General features: G+C 28.1%; 1 protein-coding gene across 1 annotated transcript; it reads right to left on the bottom strand.

The window, feature by feature from the left end:
• Positions 1–2311: 2311 nt before the first annotated feature.
• On the bottom strand, positions 2312–11189 carry LOC111894742 (probable rhamnogalacturonate lyase B). The gene is made up of 16 exons (XM_052768112.1): positions 11093–11189; positions 10945–11008; positions 9919–10040; positions 9728–9787; positions 7787–7906; positions 7572–7697; positions 7333–7474; positions 7037–7207; positions 6733–6888; positions 6547–6653; positions 6327–6417; positions 6067–6208; positions 5760–5916; positions 5438–5557; positions 5188–5314; positions 2312–2678 (listed from the first exon to the last, which is right to left on the bottom strand). Exons 2-16 carry the CDS (start codon positions 10984–10986, stop codon positions 2421–2423), a joined length of 1941 nt encoding a protein of 646 aa, XP_052624072.1. The 5' UTR covers positions 10987–11008; positions 11093–11189; the 3' UTR covers positions 2312–2420.
• Positions 11190–13227: the final 2038 nt, after the last annotated feature.

The following is a 13227-nucleotide window of genomic DNA, read 5'->3' as shown; positions in this document are numbered from 1 at the left end:
TACTAGGAATTTCTAAATCGATGAAAATATAATTTAAGAAGCATAAAGAAAAGTTTTAATTGGTTCTGAAAATTAGAGAATATCACATTGCACCTTTTCTAGTTCATCATATCCATAGAATCTTCCTTCGGCATGAGAATATTATTGTCGATAAAACCGATTTTGTTCTTGGCGAGTAATGCATTCGTCATCTCGTTTTTCCAATTGTTGTAATTTCCATCACGAAATAGGTTTTTCTCCAAAAAAAAATGGTCAGTGCAATTAGTTGTAATAAGGAAATGTGGATATGTCATGTTCATGGCATATTTTTCTCTGGTTGTTCGACTCGGCACCTTCAATTACCGATTAGAATGGTGGGGCTAAGTTTCTAGGTTTGCTTTGATATCATGAAATTTTTGATAACAAACTTGAAAGCAAATCTTTTTTTACTATTCAAAATGTGCATACCACCAACAAAGTAAAATAATAGAATAAGAAAATCTAATTTTTAAAAAATCGGATAGAAATAAGCCTCAATAGTATCGAATCTCAGCGAATGAAACCCAACTTGGACTCTAGGAGAAAGAAATCATCCATATATTAAATGAATTTTGTAAATGGATGATATATATATATATATATATATATATATATATATAGAGAGAGAGAGAGAGAGAGAGAGAGATGAGGGTTCAATTGAGAAAAAAAAAAGGTTGAGAATAGGGGAATCATTCTCAGCCACACATTTATTTTGCCGCAAAACACTTAGGTGTACCGTCGGAAATGGATAACGGATAAACATGTGTTTTCCAACCAAACATATTTTCTTAAACTATGCTAATCATTACCTTAATATACACAAAAACATACTTTTTTTCGTTTTTTTTATTTTTAGAAAGTCATTATTATCGAAAAATTATTTTAAATATATCAAAATTCATAATTTTTTATTATCTATAAATAGACATCTATATTGATATACTTTTAAGATAAAATAAAAAGAAAAAATTCAGAATTTCAGCTCTCGTTATTCATAAGTGAATAAAAAAATCTATCAAATTTTTATTACAGTATATTCGTTATTTACTTATGAATAAAACATATGTGTAACTTTTTTTATAGTTTAAGTATCGTTCATATATGAATATGACATGCAATAAAGTTTTCTTACTTAAAATATATTTTTTACATCATCTTTCATCATATATTATATTTATATATGAATAAAACGTATATTAGTTGTCGGCATATTTTATATTCATATATGAATAAAACATTTATCAGATTTTTGTTACAGTTAATTTGTTATTCATATATGAATAAGTAGTATAAATAATACTTAAACTGTAAAAAATTAAATATATATTTTTATTCATAAGTGAATAACGAATATACTGTAGCAAAAATCTGATGAATTTTTATTCACTTATAAATAACGATAGCTGAAAATATTAAAAAAAATAATTTTTTTATTTTACCTTAAAAGTATATCAATATGGATGTCTATTTTTAGAGAATAAAAAATCATGAATTTTGGTATATTTAAAATCATTTTTCGATATAAATAGCTTCTTAAAAAAAAAAAACTATGTTTTTGCATATATTAAGGTAATGATTAAAATAGTTTGAGGAAACATCTTTTGTTGGACACATATGTTTATTCCTTATCAATTTCTGCTGGTACAACAAAAGTTTTTGCAGCAAAAATAAATGAGTGGTTGAAAACGATTCCCCCATTCTTAACCTTTTTTTTTCTCAATGCAACTTATATATATATATATATATATATATATATATATATATATATATATATATATATATATTATATTTTAAGTTATATATATAATTTAAAATATAATATAATCTACTCTAATAAATAAAGATTTTTTGTCATATGTCACATTCTTATTCATTTTGCCACATATAATTTTATAGTAATTTTAAATTAGGTTTTATTACACATGTCATTTTATGGTTTTTCCATTTTTTTAATTTTCACATAATATTAAATATACTAATAAATGTATATCAATTTCATTAATGAACTTTCCTTTTAATTTCAAAATTACCAACCTAAAGTTTTATTAATTTCTTTTATTTACTTATATAAATTATTTGGTTTTAAAAGATAAAAAAAAAAAAAAACACTTTAATTTTTATAATTCAACATTTTTTTACTTTTCTTATAAATTCAAACTTCTTAAATGTTTAGAATTTTATATTTAATTTTTGTTTTAAATAAACTCATGTAATACATGAGTCTCACACCTAATTATATTGTATATGAAATGTTACATACCAATCAGGTAATACACAAGGTTGCACTAGTCTATAAAATATTAATGTTTTTCATAAGCGACATTCTAAAAAACAAACAAGAAAATTATTTATATTTTCCATATGTATATGAGTATATTCAATGACAATATCATTGAGCCTTCTTAATTCGAAACTTCAGATTTAGGTCCTTCTAAACGAATATAATCATACATGATAGCTTGGAATGGAGATTGGGAGCGTGGTTGTGTGAAGTAAAAAATGTTATCTCCCTCTTCTTCTTTAACCAGTAAAGAACCCAAAACCTCTACTGTATACAACCAATATAGCCCGTGAATCCCGTGTCTTGGGATTGCATTATCTCGTCCTATTAGCCCGGTTGTGAACAAAGGACGTACTTTGTTTCGATCATTTACCTGAACCTATAAATTGATATAAAGTAAAAAATTATCATTAATTAGCTAGCTAACGTGTATTCATATCTATATATCAAAAAAGATATATATATATATATATATATATATATATATATATACACACACACAAAGGACGTACTTTGTTTCGATCATTTACCCAAACCTATAAATAGATATAAAATAGAAAATTATCATTAATTAGCTAGCTAACGTTTATTCATATCTATATATCAACAAAGATATATATATATATATATATATATATATATATATATATATATATATATATATATATATACACACACACACACACAAAGGACGTACTTTGTTTCGATCATTTACCCGAACCTATAAATAGATATAAAGTAGAAAATTATCATTAATTAGCTAGCTAACGTGTATTCATATCTAATATCAACAAAGATATATATATATATATATATATATATATATATATACACACACACACAAACACACACACACAAAGGACGTACTTTGTTTCGATCATTTACCCGAACCTATAAATAGATATAAAATAGAAAATTATCATTAATTAGCTAGCTAACGTCTATTCATATCTATATATCAACAAAGATATATATATATATATATATATATACACACACACACACACACAAAGGACGTACTTTGTTTCGATCATTTACCCGAACCTATAAATAGATATAAAGTAGAAAATTATCATTAATTAGCTGGCTAACGTGTATTCATATCTATATATCAACAAAGATATATATAAAATCATTATTAATCAAAGAACCAAAGTTTAAATCTAAAACGCAGGAATTTAATGCAATCAATGGTAAAAGGAATAGTTGTACATTTTTACAATAGGCGTACATGCACCGAATTATAATAAAATTCAATTTCTTTTTGTTTAATTTTATTTAGGTCATGTTTTTTTATCAAAACAAAAAAACCAAATATACCATTGTTCATAATTATTCGTTCTCTTTCTATATAGATCCATATTGATATAGAAAAATGATTTTTTTTCAAAAAAAATATTTCACTTATTTGTTTTTTGAAAAATTAACGTCTATTTTTTATCGATAAAATTTAATAAATATATCAAAATTCATATTTTTTTTGTACTCTTTAAACATGGATTCATATTGATATAAAATAATGAAATCTCAATATATATTCACATTGTGAATCTGCTCAGATTCAGCAGATTCACAATGTGAATAATAATAAGTCAGATTCATATTGTAAATATTAAATTTGAAATATTTACAGTGCAGATTCATACTATGAATCTGAACTGATCCAGGTTTTTTTTAATCGATAATAATGTTAATTATTAGAGGACAAAAATTTAAAATTTTAGTATAATTAGTTTTTTTTTTTTTTGATAAAAATAAATTTAAATATTGAAAAAACAACAAAACGAAGTGGGTTATTTTCGAAAAAAATATATATTTTTTATATATCAACATGGATCCCTATGGAAAGAGGATGAAAAATCATGAAAAAATAGTATATTCGGTTTTTTTCGGATAAAAGATGTGGCTTAAAAAAATTTAACAAAAAAAAAGATGTGTGGTTTTGAAAAAAATGGGTTATCTGGTATGATCTGGTGTATGTGCGTCCAATGTACAACTGTATATTTATTTCTTTGGCCGTTTATTGTTTTAAATTTCGATGCTCACGATTGGTTCATTGTTTATAATGGTTCTATATATATATATATATATATATATATATATATATATATATATATATATATATATATATATAAGGTTCTATATTGAAAAAAAAATTGTTGTTAAAACCACCTTAAAATCTATATTATCATAAGAACCTCCAATGTAAACTTATTATCTTTAATTTATTGCTAATAAATTTAATTTCTAAAGCACATGTATATATATATATATATATATATATATATATATATATATATATATATATATATATATATATATATATATATATAGGTTTATTCGAAAACATAAATATTTTGTGAAAACAGATTTTATCTTATAAAATCAAACACATGTGCTTTAGAAATTAAATTTATTAGCAATAAATTAAAGATAATAAGTTTACATTGGAGGTTCTTATGATAATATAGATTTTAAGGTGGTTGTAACAACCATTTTTTTTCACGTCCTAAACCACTTTTAAATTCAAGTTTCATAATAAAAATGTTAGAAAAACATGTTTTGCTAATATAAAACAATTTCTCATGTATCATAAATTATTATCATGTAATTCAAAGTTTGAATGGATTCTTGTCTAAAATATAAGGTTGAGGTAATACAATCTCATAGGTTTTTTTGGTTTCGCGTTTTTATAAACTATTTGCAATTTTGCATATATATATATATATATATATATATATATATATATATATATATATATATATAGAGAGAGAGAGAGAGAGAGAGAGAGAGAGAGAGAGAGAGAGAGAGAGAGAGAGAGAGAGAGAGAGAGAGAGAGAGAGAGAGAGAGAGGAAATTCCAAGTTTAATTTATTTAGACCAACTAACCTGTAGTTCTGCTAAAGATGCACCAGCCAATGCTATTCGTAGGGTGTAAGTAGCCGTTTGTTGGATGTTTTGTAGCTTGAACTTGATCTGCCATGTCGTTCCTTCATATGACTTATCTTTTTTTCTCCTACAAATAGATCGACGACATTGATTCAAAGAGGCACCATCTTTAAATATTGCTTATGTAATATATGTAAAACCAACAAATTAAGTGGATAAATTCCTTATAGTTAAAGACAGCTTGTTGTACCTTGGAACTTGAGCATAAAACCAATCTTTGCTATAGTCACTATCTCCAATTGTAAAAATCAAGTCCCCATCAGGGTATAGCTCTCCATACTGTTCCCATAACCCATATTGCCTAAAATTGCTAACAAAAAAAAAAAAATATATATATATATATATATATATATATATATATATATATATATATATATATATATATATATATATATATATATATATATATATATATATACACACGTATTATATGATTTGTGTAGGTGTAACTAATTAATCTTATGAAAAAAGAATTAGCTAACATGTTTAAAGGAAGGAATTAATTAACGAACTTTTGTGGTTGATCTAGAAATAGCTTGTTGACGTATTGCGGGTTAGGATCTGGAACAAAGAATTCAGCAGCAGATCGATCTGGGATCCCTATCTCCCACAATGTAGGACCACTCCGTAGAGGCTCGTAAACAAGAGTACCCACATTGATGTCACAACCTATAGTATTTGATTTTGAATATTCCAGATTTCAAAAAAAAAAAAAAAAAAAAAAAAAAAAAAAAAAAAAAAAAAAAAAAATGAATTAACAATTAATTTGAGATAATTTGTGGTTTTAATTAATTAATTATATATAGCTAGGTAGGCGACCTGCAGTGATTGTGATAGCATCGTCGTTTCGGTAATCGCCTATAAATCCCGGGACCCAAGCGTATATATTATAGTTTCCAGTTCTGATATTGGTTATAGAAAAAACTCCATTCTCATCCGTTTTTGTCCAAAATTGATAATCCTGCTTATTAGTACAATAATCTTGTTTGATCAATAATCACTAATTCACTATTATGAAGTCAAATCGTATGTTTGACCTGGTTAACTTTAAAGTTAACTTAATTAAATATTATAAGTACCTTGCATTCTCTTTGCCATGATCCAACTTCACCCGGTTGAGCTAGCCCGACATATGCACCGTTTGTTGGCATGTCATTGTCTTGAACGAATCTAAAATAAATAATAATATGTGTTATAGATGATCATTAGCTCAGAAAACTTTGTTTAACTGTAAGTGGACTACTTAATTAAGATCTTCTTGGGTTTATTATAAGTCTATACTCTACAATATTAATTTACCTATCGCGAACTAGTAACTTCCCACAAATGTTGCCTCGTTGATTTGATTTTGGGAAATCCTCGGATGCCGGAAAACTATAAGGCCAACTCTTCACCTCGATCATCATCTGCTCAATATAACAAGTAAATATTATTTACGAGTAGTGTTAACATTATTTCTAATTTAATTTTGTCATCTCTAATTACTTGTGTTTTTGCATCATCCCAAAGAGTAAGTGGGTCATCTCCATCCATGACCGAGTTCAAATAAATAAAAACCGGTCCGAATACTTTCTTCCATGCCTCTCCTTGACCAAACTTGGGGACCAAATCATCCCCAGCATAATGAGCTCCAACGAAAACCTAGTTAGTTAATCTTTCAATTAGATCAAGGTACATACTATTAAGCTCAGTTTTAAACTTTGAGTTTGATAATTGTACGCAATAGTATGGATCGACCGACAACATGCATGCAATATAATAAAAGAGGCCAAGTAAAAAGTTTACTTACAGCTAAACAAGTGGGCCCCACATGAGAACATAGGTTCTGTTTTAGGGGTCCACCTGTTCGAAACTCATCACTCGGTGTAATTTGCCAAAAACCTATCGGAGGGTCATTCGATATCCAACCATGTACCATAAGATTTCTGTTCTCGCAAGTATATTGGTATTTATCATCCACCTACAACAAGCATTATGTAAATAACAAAGCTTTAACTAAAGAATTAAAACATGCTCGTTATTCTTCTAGCTTGTGCATCTAGCTACTCAAACTACTTATATGATTATATATAATTATATATATACCTCTCCTTTGAACTCAGGTTCTACCGGATCAGCTAGTAAAACGGCTTCCGGATATGCAAGGGGTTGGCCTCTTCCCGGTGATCTATCATCTGGCAATGGCATGTATCTTCTTCGATCATCAGACACCGCCATGTAATGAAACCTATAATTAACAACTACTTATATTAGTTAAATTTCAACAAATAGTTTTAATCGTTAATTAATGAATTAGAAGCTAAAGAAATATTAGATATATATACTTGTCTTTTCTAAGCTTGAATGCAACCCGTGTTTCAGCAAGACTGAAAGCTTGCCATTCTTGTGAACCCAAGTGTTCATAGATGGCATAAGTGTAGAAACCGGAGCAACCACGAACCAAAATGAATCTAATTAATCACTCGGTCACCAAACAGTTATATTAGACTTTTCCATTTTTTCAAGGAATTGAAATAAACAAAAAAACTAATTAACGAACCTTTTGTCTATGTTTAAAGGAACCAACTTTCCTTTTAAGGAAGGATCCCATGGCCTAGAAAATGATATCTCAACTAGTTCCTCACTTTCAGCAATAACCTTGAAACTTGTCGCTTTAATCCTGCAGAAAGAATATATATATATATATATATATATATATATATATATATATATATATATATATATATATATATATATATATATATATATATATATATATATATATATATATGAGAATCAAAAGATTTGTGAGAACACGAGAACTCTTAATTCGCTCATTATTTTTCAAAAACAAAACCACCATTGGACTCCTAGAGTTGTGTCTGATAGAAACCCATGGTCCAAAAAAAGATTTAACGAACAGTTGTGTCTGATAGAAACCCATGGTCCAAAAATAGATTTAACGAACTTTTTTTCTGTGAAACGTGAATATATGTACATCTAAATGTGCATGCATGCACATTTATGTTTTCTTCGTTTTCTGACATTTTCAAGTTATGATTCTCTTAAACGTTGGCATTAAAGTCTTATTGTTGTATTGGTTTTGAAAAAAATTGGAAAAAAAACTACTAAATGTGCATACATGCACATATATAAACATTCAAATGTGCATAAATGTACACTTCAAACAAATCGTCAAATCTCTTTTTTTTTATCATGGATCTCTTTTAGATGCAGCTCTAGAAATCCAATGGTGGTCTTGGTTTTGTAAAGTGATAAGCGGGTTAGGATTTCTCGAGTTCTAGCAAAATCTTTTGGTTCTCGTAATAACTTTATATATATATATATATATATATATATATATATATATATATATATATATATATATATATATATATATATATATATATATATATTAGGATTCTAAGAGAAAAAAGGTAAAAACAACTAATTTATAATCATCAAAGCTAACAAAAATTGTTAATGGTGCAATAGTATCCCTTATGTGTTTATATATATTAAAGTTCAAAACAACTCTTTTAAAGAGTTAATATAAAACCTCATATATAAACAAAAAATACGATTGAGTTTTAATTAATACATGTTCTAATAATTCTTCTTGTCTTCTAGATATTATAAAATTATATATGAAGGTTTTTGTATTTATTTTTGGGCTTTTGACACAAAATCCCTTATGTTTGTCAAGTTTATATGAATTTGTCGTAATTACAATCTCTTGTTCATTAATGCCTAATAGTTAGACAATTCTTGTCATATATTCCATTTATCATGTGAATGACCTCATAGTTGGTTACCATAGAAGCTTACCCTATGACATGTGTTTTGATTCAAAAGATAACATCTAAGATCACATGGCCGGAGAGAATCAATCACATATCAAGGGGGTCTCTTTTGAAATCGATCTCAGGCAAGGCTCAATGTAAATCGATTGTTGCTCCTTGTGAATCGATCTCGCTTGTATCTATGTATGTTACTCAATCTCAAAAGCATATAAAAACCTAAATGGCCTATATAAGAGAAAGAAAGAAAGATGTATAGAGCGTATGCGAAAAAGGGAAAGCTCCTTTTGTTTTAGTATTGAAATTTACACATCCTCCCTCATGTTTTTGAAGTAGCCATACACAAGAGACCCAAGAAGCAACTATGCTCAATTTTGGGTTTGGGTATGGGAAATCTATAGAAGAGAAGCATTTATTTAGGGGGTAATTGTTTATGACATCCTATTAATCAGCAACATGCCATGTTGGCTTGTAACAAGCAATGGGTAACCGTCTATAAGGTCCATTGCCTAATAAATGGGGTATATGATAAAAAAAATCATCTAACTATTAGGCATTGATGAACGAGAAATCGTATTTTGGAGTAAATCTGTATAAAATTGACAAACTTAAGAGCTTTAATATGAAAACCCTTTATTTTTCCTCATTAACGTACTTTTTATTTATCATATATATTTCATACATGAATAATAAGAACATACACTTCAAATAATCCGGTTTTGCCGGAGCCATCTAAAGCACTCCACACGACGTCCCAATACCTGTATTTTTAGTAAAATAATTAAGATGAAATTTAGCTTTATTATTCATCTACCGAAAAATTAAACAAATCACTAAAAGTGATAATTTCATATGGATTGATTAGTGTTAGTATATATTGCATGCAACTAACCCTCGATCGCTTTCATTGTTAAGAATCTCAAGCACATTATCAAGTCCATTGTATCGTATGCCAGTGACAATACCCTCAGGATTCGATATTGTTACTTGGACTATGCCATTATCAATCACCACCTGAAAATTTTATTCAGAAAAGATTTTAAAAAAAAAAAATTTAACAAGCTACGTTTCTATGCTTTATACTAGCTATAAATTAGAAAACCGACAGCTTGAACGTTAGTTTGAGAGGATATATGACAAATCAACGTTAGAAAATACTGGACGCCGTAATAACTTGTGGAAATTAAACTGTAGTACAAGAAATACATATTTATTTCTTTACAAGTTATATATAATATACTAGGTTCGACACTCATGTATTATACGAGTTTATTGTGAAAAAATAAACAAACATTAAGATCTAACAATTTAGAAAATTTAAATTTATTAGGAAAAAAAATAAAATATTAATTATTAAAATTAAAATATTTATTTATCTTTTAAATTTAAACTAATAATTTAAATAAATAAACAACTAAAATAATTGGATTCAATTTAGAAATTTAGAAATTTTAAGAAAAGTTGCATTAATGAATTGGATATACATTTTCTATTACATTTAAGTAATATAAAATTTAATAAAATTAAAAAAAAACACACAAAATGACATATGGATATAATTTAATCTAAATTTACCACAAAATGATATATGATATAATACATAAGAGGATGACAAGTAGCAAAAAAAATTTATTTATTAGGAAAGACAAGGTGTGAGACCCGTGTATTACACGGGTTGATTTAAAAAAAAATTAAACATTAAAGTGTATACAAAAAATATTTTTAATGTGAAACTTTAAAATAAAAAATAAAGAAATGTATTTATTGACAAGTGGATAATATTTATTTCAAAAATACCAACATATGACAAGTGTCAAAACTCATAAGAGATTGATATGTGGCAAAAAAAACTTCATTTATTAAGAAGAATAAGAAGGATTATATTTAGAATTGTTTTAGGATAACAAAGAAAATTTACATGGTGATCTTCAATTTGTAACTGCACGCCGATAGGCGACATAAATCCAAGTCACGTTGATCACCTAGAATATAGATCGATAAGAAATCATTTAAATGTAAAATTAAACACGTTTGTTTCTTTATCGACGGATATACACAAATCTTACCTCGTGTTTAATAAAAATAGATAGGAGAAAGCAATATATTTGAAGTTGCACACAGAGGAATTGAAATAGATGCTTTAGAGAGTTTTCTATAAATAAGTTTAGGTAATGAGTTTCTTTAATTAGAAAGAAAGCTTAGGGTATTTTATGTTTATAATAGTTATGGGTTGTAGCGTCTTTACGTTTAGGACAACTGAGTTTGACAAACTTAAAAGCCACTACATGATTTAGTGCAAAAGTCTAATATATGAGTTTTCCTATCATTCTATCTTTTAGTTTTAATTTAAATCTATTATTGTATAGAATAAAATGTAACAAAATGATATATCATCATGATTTTGAAAACCAAATTGGAGACCGAATCGGCGTCCTGTTCGATGATTCAACTATGATTCAACTGGTCCAATCGGTCACCAATCTTAAAAACCGAAAAAATACAGAATATATCATAACTACATTATTATTAATTTCAGTTATATAAAAATAAAAAACAAAAAAGAAAAAATATATATATTAAAATTTTTTGTTTTACCAATTCGACCGGACTGGTTTTACCGGTTCACATAACAAACGGTTTTTTTGTCTCTAAGAACCGGATCTGGGACTGGTTTAACCAGCCGGTTCGGTGAACCTGGTTTTCGAAACACGGTATATCATAGTATGTTGGATTTTCTTTCTTCAATGTGATTTAGAAGACACGAAACGGGGAGTCGGTCAAATCATTGTATGTTATTATAGTATTAGGCTTAGATTATTTTTAATGAAAATTGCAGAAAAAATAAGTTGTTTCGGAGTATGTTTGACAATTAATTGTTGAGTGCTTTTAATAGCTTTTAGTTTTGGGTAAATTTCTCACAAAAGTTGTTAAGTTCATACGAAAATTTGATTTTAACAATGCATTATTTTTGTCTCCGTTTGACATTTCATTTACAATTTGTTACAATTCTGACCACTTAACTGCTTAACCCAGTTGGCGGTTGTCTGTTGACGTAGCATGTTCACGTGACACTTTAGCAACATCATATTATAGGTGCCGAAATTGAAAAAAAAATACATAGTGATTTTTGTAATAATTTTCTATTGGGTTTTAAGTCTAGTACACTTAAGGAATGAGTGTTAGAATGTACCTGCTAGAGACTCGGTGCAACATTCAAGCCTTAAGACCCCTAAAAAGGAGTTCACGGCCAAGGCACAAGAGTTTACGGTCGTAAACTCTTGACTGGCCGTAAACCCCTCCTATATATAAGAAAACACTACATTTTTCTCATTCTTTTCCTTCCTTGACGGAAATCTCTTCAAACTCTCTCAAGTATCATCAAGTTCTTCATCTAAATCCTCCAAAAACGTAAGTGTTCTTCCTTCCAGTTGTTGTTATCCTTCTTAATCATGCCTCGTTCTCATGATTCATCCATGAAAACATCTTTTGTCTAGATCTTCATCTTTCATCAAGAACACCAAGAACACACACTTGTTCTTGGTGGTCGAAAACTCATCAAAGGCCCTCAAAAGTTTGAGTATTCCATCTATCATCTAGTTATACATGTTAAACACTAGATCATAGCCTTGAAACATCATCAAGCTCAACATCAAAGATAGTTTACGGTCAGGAGTTTCTCCCTTGGCCATAAACCCTTATATTTGTCATGTTTTGAGCCTTAAACACTTCTAGACCCTTGCTAACCCTTAGAACACTTGAACCTTTGAAACTCCTTGCCTTTAAGACCCAAAATAAGACCATTTGGTGAGATTATGGCCATACACTTTAAGGTGTGTCCGTAAACACCTCAAAACCTTCCATTAAGTTGGTTTTTCTCATCCTTGGCTAGAGAAATTATCCCTCAAGTTTCCCTAGCATTCAAACACCCTCTTATGCACATTTTACCATGAGTTGACACCATGGCCGTAAACACCATTTCTTGGCCTTAAACATCCCTTAGATGAATCACATGTGATTCTAGCACTTGGTCCAAGTGTTTCCTAGTCCCTAAAGGTGTTTCCTTGCATATAGTTGCTTATAAACACTATATTCATACCAATACATTCTATATATGTCATTTAGGAATCGTTTGTGTTTCGGGACTTCATTCGTGGAACTTCTCATCCTTACGCGCTTATTTGGTGAATCACCCACATAAGGT

Source organism: Lactuca sativa, chromosome 1 (assembly GCF_002870075.4).
Source record: "Lactuca sativa cultivar Salinas chromosome 1, Lsat_Salinas_v11, whole genome shotgun sequence".
Classification (NCBI taxonomy): domain Eukaryota; kingdom Viridiplantae; phylum Streptophyta; class Magnoliopsida; order Asterales; family Asteraceae; genus Lactuca; species Lactuca sativa.
This window is presented reverse-complemented; position numbering and strand designations above follow the sequence as displayed.